Source organism: Haematobia irritans, chromosome 3, assembly GCF_050003625.1.
Source record: "Haematobia irritans isolate KBUSLIRL chromosome 3, ASM5000362v1, whole genome shotgun sequence".
Lineage (NCBI taxonomy): Eukaryota > Metazoa > Arthropoda > Insecta > Diptera > Muscidae > Haematobia > Haematobia irritans.
The window spans coordinates 28091320-28105459 of NC_134399.1; the positions used below are offsets into that span (position 1 = coordinate 28091320).

General features: G+C 26.2%; 1 protein-coding gene across 3 annotated transcripts in view; it reads right to left on the bottom strand.

Moving 5' to 3' along the window:
• csw (protein tyrosine phosphatase non-receptor type corkscrew) overlaps positions 1–14140 on the bottom strand; it is a 199553-nt gene that overhangs the window by 74990 nt on the left and 110423 nt on the right. For 2 of the 3 annotated variants that reach the window (XM_075302618.1, XM_075302617.1), the window contains exon 1: positions 3941–4862. The exons of the other annotated variant lie outside the window; for it this stretch is intronic. In XM_075302618.1, coding sequence (XP_075158733.1) covers positions 3941–4644 — 704 coding nt within the window. In that variant the 5' untranslated portion in view covers positions 4645–4862. Of the gene's footprint in view, positions 1–3940; positions 4863–14140 lie in introns of those variants that run through there. 3 annotated transcript variants of the gene reach the window in all.

A 14140-nucleotide genomic window follows, 5' to 3' on the forward strand; every position in this document is an offset into this window, starting at 1 on the left:
TAATATACTCCCCATCCTATGGTGGAGGGTATAAAAATAATCGACCCCACTACAAGGCGATCGGTTTTTTTTTTTTAGTTTAAATAAAAAAAGGTAATCAATCCAATAATTTTCTAAAGTTCAATTAAAATTGAAAAAATTCATAGTTTTTTCTGTGTCAATCACCGACACGAATTAAAGAACTAATTAATTGAATTGAAAATATGATTCAAGTATTTTTTTGTGCGCAGAAAAAAATATAACCAAAAAATTTCCAAATATTCACTGTTTAAACTGAGAACATAATCAATTAAAATACGAACTGATACAATTAACTTTGTAATCAAATTAAATATATAAAAATAGTTGCAATTATTCACTGTTTAAACTGAGAACATAATCAATTAAAATACAAACTGATACAATTAACTTTTTAATTAAATTAAAAAATAAAGTCAGTTAAGAAACTGATTCCAAATGTGTACATTTTTAATTAAAATAATTATCCTAATTAAAATGTCAATGAAATAAAAAATATTTCCAATCAAAAATATAGTTTATTTTAAAGTATATATTTTTTTAATATTTACCTATCAAATCTCAACTTTCCAATTTTCTTTCTAAAATTTTTGGATTGCTAATAATTTTCTTTCATTTCTTCTGAATTTTCTAACAAAAAAAAAAGTTTCAAAAATATTTTATAAATTATGCTCTAGGACTTTAATATTGAATTTTTTATTGAAAAAAATATTTTTCTTAATTAAAAAAAAAATTATATTTATAACTGAATTCTCTAATTTGCTTCCTCCAATTTTAATTTTTTCAATAAATTCTTCCATTTCTTTTATATATAAAAATATGGATTTAATTAATTTCGTTTTATCGCAAATGTAATACGCACGGAATTATGTAAACTTTCCAATATGCTCCCTGCAATTGTTGGGATTTATAATAAATTCTTTCAATTTTAATATTTACCAATCTAATCTCAACTTTCCAATTTTCTTTCTACAATTTGTGGATCTCTAATAATTTTCTTTCATTTTTGTCTGAATTTTCTAACAAAAAAAAATGTTTTAAAAATATTTTATAAGTTACACTCTAGAACTCTAATATGGAATTTTTTATTAAAAAAAAAATATTTTATTTATAACTGAATTCTCTAATTTGCTCCCTCCAATTTTAATTTTTTTAATAAATTTTTCCATTTCCTTTATATATAAAAAATGTGGATTTAATTAATTTTGTTTTATCGCCAATGTAATACGCACGGAATTATATAAACTTTCCAATTTGCTCCCTGCAATTGTTGGGATTTATAATAAATTCTTTCAATTTTAATATTTACCAATCTAATCTCAACTTTCCAATATGCTCCCTGCAATTGTTGGGATTGATAATAAATTCTTTCAATTTTAATATTTACCAATCTAATCTTAACTTTCTGATTTTCTTTCTACAATTCGTGGATCTCTAATAATTTTCTTTAATTTTTTCTGTATTTTCTAACAAGATAAATTGTTTTAACAATATTTTATAAGTTACACTCTAGAACTCTAATATGGAATTTTTTATTAAAAAAAATATTTTTGTAAATTTTTATATTTTTTATATTTATAACTGAATTCTCTAATTTGCTCCTTCCAATTTTAATTTTTATTTTAATTTAATTTTTTTTTATTGTTAATTTTTATAATATTTTTTATATTTATAACTGAATTCTCTAATTTGCTTCCTCCAATTTTAATTTGTTTAATAAATTCTTCCATTTCCTTTATATATAAAAAATATGTCTTTAATTAATTTCGATTTATCGCAAATGTAATACGCACGGAATTATGTAAACTTTCCAATATAGTCCCTGCAATTGTTGGGATTTATAAAAAAATTCTTTAAATTTTAATATTTACCAATCTAATCTCAACTTTCCAATTTTCTTTCTACAATTTGTGGATATCTAATAATTTTCTTTCATTTTTTCTAAATTTTTTAACAAAACAAATGTTTTAAAAATATTTTATAAATTATGCTCTAGGACTCTAATATTGAATTTTTTGAATAAAAAAAGTATATATTTTTATTTAATTTTTATAATATTTTTTATATTTATAACTGAATTCTCTAATTTGCTTCCTCCAATTTTAATTTTTGTAATAAATTCTTCCATTTCCTTTATATATAAAAAATATGTCTTTAAATAATTTCGTTTTATCGTAAATGTAATACGCACGGAATTATGTAAACTTTCCAATATGCTCCCTGCAATTGTTGGGATTTATAAAAAATTCTTTCAATATTTTATAATTTAAAAAATTTTTATATATTAAAAATGATATTTTTCAGTGGATAAGCATTTCACACTCTGGGAATCCAATATTTATATTTTTTGGTAAAAGACAAATAATTAATTAACTTTATATTTTTAAATATATATTTTTTTTATGTATAGCTGAATTCTCGAATTTGGTCTCTCAATTTTATTTTTTTTAATAAATTTCGATTTATTGCAAATATATTAAAAACGATATTTTTCAAGGCATTTCACAGTCTGGGAATCCAATATTGAGATTTTTGGTAAAAAAAAATAAAATTCACTAAATTGTTGTTTTTTTTTTTTATTTCAGCTTAAAACCATGCATTGACTAAACTACATGTGTAGCTTAGCCAACAGAGGAAAAGAATGTTTGTCAAATTAATTTGGGAAAAGCCCTATAGACTGCAAGATGGTTGGATGGACGCACGTTTCGGAATTACCACATTCCTCATCAGCATCCTCTACTTGCAGCAAAACTATCAAGCTACACTTGTAGTTTAGTCAATGTATGGTTTTAAGCTGAAATCAAAAAAACAACAACAATGAAATAAAATTTTGACAAAATTTTCTATAGAAATAAAATTTTGACAAAATTTTCTATAGAAATAAAATTTTGACAAAATTTTCTATAGAAATAAAATTTTGACAAAATTTTCTATAGAAATAAAATTTTAACAACATTTTCTACAGAACTAAAATTTGGACAAAATTTTCTATAGAAATAAGATTTTGACAAAATTTTCTATAGAAATAAAATTTTGACAAAACTTTCTATTGAAATACAATTTTGACAAAATTTTCTACGGAAATAAAATTTTGACAAAATTTTCTATTGAAATACAATTTTGACAAGATTTTCTACGGAAATAAAATTTTGACAAAATTTTCTATAGAAATACAATTTTGACAAAATTTTCTAAAAAAATAAAATTTTGACAAAATTTTCTATAGAAATAAAATTTTGACAAAATTTTCTACGGAAATAAAATTTTTACAAAATTTTCTATAAAAATACAATTTTGACAAAATTTTCTATATAAATACAATTTTGACAAAATTTTCTATAGAAATACATTTTTTACAAAATTTTCTATAGAAATAAAATTTTGTTGTTGTTGTTTTTTTTTTATTTCAGCTTAAAACCATGCATTGACTAAACTACAAGTGTAGCTTAACCAACAGAGGAAAATAATGTTTGTCAAATTTATTTGGGCAAAGCCCTATAGAACTTTAACTTTCCAATTTGCTCCCTACAATTTTTCGGGTTTCTAAAAGAATTCTTTCAATTTTTTTAAAATTTTAAATTTTTTTTTATTTTAAAAACGATTAAAAAAATAAATTTTAACGATTTTTTTTAACTTTCCAATTTTCACCCTATGTGAAAGACTTTCTAATAAATTCTTTCAATTTTTTATATATTTTTTTTTCAACGAGAAACTTTGTTTTTTTTTTATATATATTACAAACAATATTTTTCAGTGGATAGGCATTTAACACTCTAGGAATCCAATATTGAGTTTTTTTTATAAATTAAAAAAAAAAATTGTAATATTTATTAATCTATCCAATTTTTCTCGATTTGTAATAAGTTCTTTAAATTTGTTTTATATACAAAAAAATTTAGGTTTAAAAAAATGTAATACGCACGGAAATATCCACATTCGTATACGCAGCATAGCCAATTCATGTGGTAAATGCAGTCTCTGCGACACTGGCCATACAGGATTACCCGAAGGTAATGATGAGGGTGTTGAGACATTCGATGAATATGGTGTTTCACTGGCCGCTGAAGAATTCAAAGATTCCGTAGATGATGACGATGAGGTCGAAGAAGATGATGAAGTCGCTTTCATAGATGCCGAAGCTGATCCATATGATGATGAGACATTCGAATAAATTCCCGATGATGGTGAGGTGGATAAATTTAAGGTTAAGGCACTTTTCGCTTCCCTTAGGGGTGGTGTACACGAGTAAATATTACGATTGGGTGATTCCTTTAAGGTATGGCGTTTACGCGAAGATGATGATGATGATGACTCTCCCTTAATTATAACGGCCAATTCATTGGAGCTAAGGCAAGTTTTGGTATTGTTGGTATTGTGGACATTGATTTTAGGCTTTTTCTTTTTCGGTGTTGATGACAAGGCGCCATAAGAGGCCGCAATGGCACGTTCATATTCCAAATTGCGAGCATGTTGATTATTATTATGGGCAGCAGCAACTGGTAATGACGATGAGGAGGAGTATGGTGATGACGTCTCTGTTGCTGGTGGTGTTGAATGTGTTTTAAGATTTTCTTTGTTTTTATGCTGTACAGCATTGGAAATTTTTGTTAAATATTTATTCAACATATTTTTGTTTTTGTATGTTACGATAAATGAGGGCAGTCGTTGTGGGTGTTAAAACTTGAAGATAGTTTTGCTTGTTTTTTTGCAGCACGCTTATTTGAGACTTTTGAAATGGTTGTGACTAGGTTTTAAGTTAATTGATTTTTGTTTTTGCACAAATTATGGCTTTTTTAAAGAGACGTGTTGGATTTTTAATTTGTTGTATTTTCAATGGTTTGACTTTTTGTTTTGTTACAAAAATAAAATACTTTCTTTTTTTTTTTTTGGTTTTATGAAAATGTATTTTTTTGTTGGTATAAATCGTTGTTTTAAAATACTTTGTAGGTTAAAGCAGATTTTAATAGATTTTTGTTTTCAATTAAAATTCGTTGTATTAACAGTCTTAAATATATTTTATAAAACAAAAAATTATTGACTTTCTTTTTTTAAACTTCAATAATTTTTTATACTTCTTTTTTAAAATATTTTGATTACTTTTTTAAGAGAATCTTTATTTTTAAGAAGATTTTCAAAATTGTTTGCTTGATTTTTCTTTTCTAGTTTTTATTCACTTTTTTATGGGAATTATCGTATTTCTCTATAAAGGCTTTGTATAACTTTTTATGATAGTTTTTCAAAGGATTATTTTTAGGTTTTTGAGATTTTTGTGATATTTCCAGAGATTGTTGTGATTCTTTATCGTTTTGAGGTTGATTTATATGGGCACACATTAAAGAATCTAGCATATACATTGAATGCATATTGGCCACATTAATCCTTAATATCCTCTAAAAAGATAAGATGGGAGGATATATTGTTTTTTTTTTTATTATTTTACTAAATACCAAATTTGATTTTACACATTTGGATTTCATACGCATACGACGAAGTGTTTAAATTTTTTTCTTATTCGTTTTTTTTTTTTATTAATTTAGTTGACTTGATTGACTGTTTGTCTATATTTGCCTCTGTTTCGTTATGGTTACAATTAATTTTTACACTTTTTCTTTGCCAATAAAGGAAACTTGTTTAAAAACTTCAATTACAAATCGTATCCAATTTAATTGATCACTTGTTTTTCTTTAGTTAGTTTTTTTTTTAATGTTTTCTTGTTAATGCAACAACCCGACACGGCCGTTAAAAATGTCGTTCCTTGTTTTGTTGTTACTTGTTATCGACTTTATATGTTGTTGTTGTCGTTAACTTGTTTTTATTTTTTTTTTTTTTAATAATTTTTTAGAGAAAAACACTCAGCTTTATTACGAAATGTCTAATTTTTGGTAATTTTTTTTTTTTTTATATTTAATTTTGGGATTTTTCAATCACTAACAGTTAGACAAACTTTTCTTCAGTTCAATTCAATTCAAAATCTTGTTGATTCGAAATATGATGAAAACAACACGTCTTTGCTTGATCTTGTTGGTAAAAACGTTTGTTTTTTTCGTATGTGGGTGTGTATTTAATGTGGTGAGAAAACGCGTTTCCGCGATAGCTAAGAACACTTCTCAACACTTCGACTGTATGAACGTAAATGAATCAAGATTGAAAACTCGCATTTGTTTTTAAAACAACAATTTATTTCGTATAAAACCAAATGATAAACAAAGTGTGTTTATTTATCGACGACGACGACAACGAAGACAAGACAACCAGCTACGATATTGGCCGATAACAGCAGTAGTAGCAAAAACAACAACAACAACAATATAGCTTAAAGCCAATACATTATGGCTTTTGCAATAAGCACGCGTGCTCTTTGCCGATTTTGATCCCCTTATTCTCTTTTCTCACACATTCACTCTCACACATCCATATAAACTCTCCTTTCTCTAGCTCTCTCAACTCCCCAATTCATTGATCATTGTGATTAGTTGTAGAAAAAAAAAAAACAAACAAACGAACGACAGGTGGACAGACTTCTCTGGGTGAGTGTATATACATCAGCAACAACATCTACATGCCTTCATATATATGAATGACTAAGCTGGCATGGCAAGCTTCAATTAAATTGACAAGTTTACCGGCAAATGTGGCGATTGTGACTATACCATCATATACAAGTCAATGATATCGATAACCACAAGTTTTTCAGGAAATAAAACAACAACAAATTATCGATGAGAAATACACCATACATACTCAATTATGAGTAATAATGGAGCGTTCACATATTGGGATCAAAGTCGTTAGAAGAATAGTTAGTTAAAGAGAAATATAAAATACATCATAGATACACAAAATTACACACAAAAAAACTTTACTTGGATCCAAAGGTTTTGATATTCTAAAAAAAATTTTTATTTAATTTTAATTTTAATTTAAATTCTAATTATAACTTTAATTTTAATTTTTATACCCTCCAGAGATGGGGGGCAGAGATGGTCTGTATCAAACATTTTAAGGTTTGCGACTGTCGCAAAGTTATAAACGTCGTAAACGTCACATACGTCGTAAATGTAGAAAAAGTAGCAAAAGTCGCAAACTTCATATCCTTCAGACCCTTCAGATAGGCAGCGAATGATATCCAAAATGATGATATATGCGAAGAAGTCTCAATTCTCAGGAGTGTTCATAAAATTATTAACGAGTTTAAAAAAACATGAGAATATAGTTATTTCAATTGGAAACTCGAAACCAAAATTACTATAAACTGCTCGATGGGGCAGTAAACGTGACGGTCTATACTCGCTCATAGTTAACCTTTCACAAATTACTGCAGAAACTGGAAGGAAGGAAAATTACTTAAGTCTTATATAAGTGAATTTCTGTTTAGAGAAAATTTTATAAAATCACTTTTTGGCTAATTAGAGCCAATTTCCATACTAATTAAAATTTTTCAAAATTGTAGCTACACACAAAAAATTATCACCAACATTTTTTCAATTAAACACTTAATTGAATTTGGAAACGGATTCAATTAATATGTTAATTGATTCAATTAATTATTTAATCAAATCCGAATAAAAACCAATTAAAAAAATTATTGATATTTGTTACGTTTCCAATTAAAATATTAATTGATTCAATCAATTTGTTAATCAATTCGGAAATAATTTTCAATTACAAACGTGATTGAATTTTTTTCCGTTTCCAATTACACATGTGATTGATCCAATCACCTTTGTGATTGAAACTGAATAATTTTGAGCAATGGAAAGAGCGAAAAGAGAACAAGAGAATGGGTATTTATTCAACAATGTATGATGGAGAGATCAGTCTGTGGAAGTAACTCGTAACGAACGGTTGGGTTTTTGTTTTTCGCGTAAATTGAAAAACATGATTGGCGACATTCTGTCTGCTGCATTCAAAATGTGTGCATAAATATTTTGAACGCAACAACAAATCATAGCAAAGGGTTGAAATAAATAAAGTGTGCAACAACAAACGGACACGTGGTAAAGGTTTGAAAAAATATATGACAGAACGCATTTGAAATTACCTGTGTTTTGTGGTATTGTAAAAATGGAAAACAATCTACGTTTATTGAAGGTAAGAAATTGTGAAATGTGAATACCGTTTTCCATTGAAGCCTGTTTACATTAAACGGACTAAAATAATATATTTTTTATTCATTTCTTTTAGTGACCAATTTTATTTCGTGAAATTGACCAATCAATCCCATCAACTCCATCATTTTATCAAATATATAATAATATGTTTGCAATAAAAAAGTGGGTACCGTATTGATCTTTTAAAATTATAAACTTTTTTCACTCCTAGTTTTCTTAAAACCAAGAGCGGTATGGGTTTGTTGGAAGATTCACCTTGAAGTTGCGAAGTAGCGTTGGCATTAAATTGCATTTTTGTTTTACCTGCCTTTTTCAGTTTGAACCCAAGTAGAGAGCAGTATATCTGGTATATAAACTAATGAGCTGAATTATGTAATGGTAAAAAAGTTCTTTCTTTTGGATTTAAAAATATGAAAAATATCCGATAATAATAAAAATATGTATTTTCCATTTATATTTTTTTTTCTATTTCCAGAATTTGCAAAGTATCATCAATATAATACCAAATATTACATTGCTTTCCCATTATTTTTGTCTTTGATTGGTTCAAATTTTAATAGACGATTTTAATGTGTGGAAATTTTGGAAAGGAATTGTTACTAAAATTAAATTACCGAGCTCCTTAATACACCTTTTTATGCTAAAAGACTACAACTGCAAAAGAAGATTATAAATCTGCAACCTGGAACTAAGAATTGAACTTGATATTCTATGCAGGTAATGTTTAACAAAATTAACTTTTAATTGAACAAAATTAAATTCAAATTATTCTGTTTACTTTCAGAAAAACTAATTTAGCTTACAGGCTGCTGATTTATTGGAAATCTAGGCGCATCTACATATTAGAAAGAACATGCTAACATGGTTATTATTATAAGGAAGATAATGATTTATATAATTTATTTTTTTCACCCTATAGTTGTTATTGATAGTAGTTGTATTTGTAAGTTATGTTAGAACAAAACACAAATGACAAGAACCAAATTTATTTGTCTATTGCATAATTCAAAATATAATAAAATATTAAATATGTTTTATAAAAAACAATATTTTCTTTTATTTCAAAACAAAAAAAACTAAATACGATTTTGGGGTCGCAATATATAAATTTTTTGATCGAAATTTATAGCCAATTTCAATTAATTATTTAATTGAATGAATCAAATAGTTGATTGATTTTTGTCGCGAAATTAATTAAAATTTTAATTGATACAATTAAAACTGTGATTGAATTTTATGTTAAAAATCAATCACGTTTTTAATTGATTCAATCACACAATTAATTGATTCCGTGACAAAAGTCAATTAAATTTTTAATTAAAAATCTTGTTGGTTTTCAATCAAAATGGGTGATTGATACTATCATTTTCGAGATTGAAGACATTTCAATTAAAAAAATGATTGAATCCGCGATTTTCGTGATTGAAATCAAAAAATTGTTTTTTGTGTGTAGTCATTCATTGATGCAGCTAAAGCTTGGACCACGAAAACCAAGAATAGTTTCAAGTTGTGAATGAGAGATGTAAATCTAGTAGAGTTTTGAATAAATACAATATAAAACAATTTTTGCATACCTTTTATCGGTGAGCTTAACTAAATTAAATTAAAAAATATTCACAATTTCTTTAATTCCAAATTAGGTTTTCTACACTAGGTTTACGACTTTTGCGACATACGTATTATACCGTCGTAAACGTATGTCGCAAAAGTCACAGTTTGCGACAGGCCAACCCAGATGGGGGGTATATTAACTTTGGCATTCCGTTTGTAACACATCGAAATATTGCTCTAAGACCCCATAGAGTATATATATATATATTCTGAATCGTGGTGAAATTCTGAGTCAATCTAAGCATGTTGAAATCACGCTAACTTCCGAACGAAACAAGCTATCGACTTGAAACTTGGCACAAGTAGTTGTTATTATGTAGGTCTGATGGTATTGCAAATGGGCCATATCGGTTCATTTTTACGTATAGCCCCAATATAAACCGATCCCCAGATTTGGCTTGCGAAGCCTCAAAGAGAAGCAAATTTTATCCGATCCGGCTGAAATTTGGTACATAGTGTTGGTATATGGTATCTAACAACCATGCTAAAATTGGTTCACATCGGTCCATAATTATATATAGACCCCATATAAACCGATCCCCAGATTTGGCTTGCGAAGCCTCAATGAGAAGCAAATTTCATCCGATCCGGCTGAAATTTGGTACATGGTGTTGGGATATGGTCTCTAACAACCATGTCAGAATTGATCCATATCGGTCCATAAATATATGTAGCCCCCATATAAATCGATCCCCAGATTTGGCTTGCGGAGCCGCAATGAGAAGCAAATTTCATCCGATCCGCCTGAAATTTGGTACGCGATGTTGGTCTCTAACAACCACGCAAAAATTGGTTCACATCGGTCCATAATTATATACAGCCCCCATATAAACCGATCCCCAGATTTGTCTTGGGGAGCCTCTAAGAGAAGCAAATTTCATCCGATCCGGTTGAAATTTGGTACGTGGTGTTAGTATATGGTCTCTAACAACCATGCCAGAATTGGCTCATATCGGTCCATAATTATATATAGCCCTTATATAAACCGATCCCCAGATTTGACCTCCGGAGCCTCTTGGAGGAGCAAAATTCATCCGATCCTGTTGAAATTTGGTATATTTCGCTAGTGTATGGACGATAACAACCATGCCAAAATTGGTCCATATCGATCCATAATTATATATAGCCCCCATATAAACCGATCCCCAGATTTGGCTTGCGAAGCCTCAAAGAGAAGCATATTTCATCCGATCTAGCTGAAATTTGGTACATGGTGTTGGTATATGGTCTCTAACAACCATGCTAAAATTGGTTCACATCGGTCCATAATTATATATAGACCCCATATAAACCGATCCCCAGATTTGGCTTGCGAAGCCTCAATGAGAAGCAAATTTCATCCGATCCGGCTGAAATTTGGTACATGGTGTTGGGATATGGTCTCTAACAACCATGTCAGAATTGATCCATATCGGTCCATAAATATATGTAGCCCCCATATAAATCGATCCCCAGATTTGGCTTGCGAAGCCGCAATGAGAAGCAAATTTCATCCGATCCGCCTGAAATTTGGTACACGATGTTGGTCTCTAACAACCACGCAAAAATTGGTTCACATCGGTCCATAATTATATACAGCCCCCATATGAACCGATCCCCAGATTTGTCTTGGGGAGCCTCTAAGAGAAGCAAATTTCATCCGATCCGGTTGAAATTTGGTACGTGGTGTTAGTATATGGTCTCTAACAACCATGCCAGAATTGGCTCATATCGGTCCATAATTATATATAGCCCTTATATAAACCGATCCCCAGATTTGACCTCCGGAGCCTCTTGGAGGAGCAAAATTCATCCGATCCTGTTGAAATTTGGTACATTTCGCTAGTGTATGGCCTATAAAAACCATGCCAAAATTGGTACGTATCGATCTATATTATATATAAACCGATCCCCAATCACAGAAAAATCACGATTGTCACTCGAGCCTACAATATGTTAATCTACCAAAATTTTATTGCCATAGAAAAATTTGTCAAAATTTTATATTTCAATAGAAAAATTTGTCAAAATTTTATATTTCAATAGAAAATTTTGTCAAAATTTTATTTCTATAGAAAATTTTATCAAAATTGTATTTCTATAGAAATGTTTGTCAGAATTTTATTGTTGTAGAAAATTTTGTCAAAATGTTATTTCTATAGAAAATTTATGAAGCATTTCATAGTTGGAGAGGAATATTTTGCAAAATCTGCCAAAACATCAAGAATTCTACCAATTTACCAAACAGTAAAAAAAATCTGTCATTTTTGGTAGACTCGTGTTCATAATTGTATATAGCCCTAGCGACCCCCATATTTCAATTCGGGCTCTATAATTACAGCACAAAAGTTCATATCGGTTCGTAATTATTTCTTCCCTACATATACCGGTCAAGAACTGAATATATACGTTTTTAATCGACCTTTCTTGTGTCTAATATATATCCTGCATGGACTAACTTACAATTTAGAAGATGATGTTACTTGGTTTGCGGCCTTGCCATCGGCCGCAACCCAAGTAATTTAATTGTGGATGACCGTCTTTAGTAGAAGTTTCTACGCAATCCATGGTGGAGGGTACATAAGATTCGGCCTGGCCGAACTTACGGCCGTATATACTTGTTATTTTTATTTTAATTTTTTATTTAAAATAAATTTATTTGTTGTTAGTGGGGGTTAAGTTAATTTAATTTTAATTTTAATTTTAATTTTAATCTTAATTTTAATTTTAATTTTAATTTTAATTTTAATTTTTATTTTAATTTTTATTTTAATTTTAATTTAAGTTTCTACGTTATTGAAGTTTCTACGCAATCCATGGTGGAGGGTACATAAGATTCGGCCTGGCCGAACTTACGGCCGTATATACTTGTTATTTTTATTTTAATTTTTTATTTAAAATAAATTTATTTGTTGTTAGTGGGGGTTTAAGTTAATTTAATTTTAATTTTAATTTTAATTTTAATTTTAATTTTAATTTTAATTTTAATTTTAATTTTAATCTTAATTTTAATTTTAATTTTAATTTTAATTTTAATTTTAATTTTTATTTTAATTTTTATTTTAATTTTAATTTAAATTTAATATTAAATTTAATTTAATTTAATTTAATTTAATTTAATTTAATTTAATTTAATTTAATTTAATTTAATTTAATTTAATTTAATTTAATTTAATTTAATTTAATTTAATTTAATTTAATTTAATTTAATTTAATTTAATTTAATTTAATTTAATTTAATTTAATTTAATTTAATTTAATTTAATTTAATTTAATTTAATTTAATTTAATTTAATTTAATTTAATTTAATTTAATTTAATTTAATTTAATTTAATTTAATTTAATTTAATTTAATTTAATTTAATTTAATTTAATTTAATTTAATTTAATTTAATTTAATTTAATTTAATTTAATTTAACTTAATTTAATTTAATTTAATTTAATTTAATTTAATTTAATTTAATTTAATTTAATTTAATTTAATTTAATTTAATTTAATTTAATTTAATTTAATTTAATTTAATTTAATTTAATTTAATTTAATTTAATTTAATTTAATTTAATTTAATTTAATTTAATTTAATTTAATTTAATTTAATTTAATTTAATTTAATTTAATTTAATTTAATTTAATTTAATTTAATTTAATTTAATTTAATTTAATTTAATTTAATTTAATTTAATTTAATTTAATTTAATTTAATTTAATTTAATTTAATTTAATTTAATTTGATTTAATTTAATTTAATTTAATTTAATTTAATTTTAATTCTAATTTAAATTCAAATTTCAATTTCAATTTTATTTAATTAAAAAAAAAAACAAATATAACTTCATTTATTAATATATCATGAAACGCAAATCGTATCATTGAAATCTTGTATACAAATACTTAGCCTTAAAAAAATAAAATTATTTAAAATAAATTTATTTATTAATTTATTTGTTGTTAGTGGGGGTTTAAGTTAATTTAATTTTAAATTTAATTTTAGTTTTAATTTTAATCTTAATGTTAATTTTTATTTGAATTTCAATTTGAATTTTAAATTTATTTTATTTTATTTTATTTTATTTTACTTTATTTTATTTTATTTTATTTTATTTTATTTTATTTTATTTTATTTTATTTTATTTAAAATAACAAATAAAACTTCATTCATAAATATATCATCAAAGGCAAATCTCTTACGTATCAACGAAATCTTGTATACAAATACTTAGCCTTAAAAAGTAAAATTATTTAAAACAAATTTATTTATTAATTTATTTATTGTTATCTGCTTGTCAACAGACAAATGCCCACATAAGGGGTCATCTTTATGAGACGCCGTGTGTGGGTGGTCTTGTTTTCACCTATCCGAAAAAACACTCACCAAACATATCATTTCATTCATTGACATTTTTATATATGTATTTTTT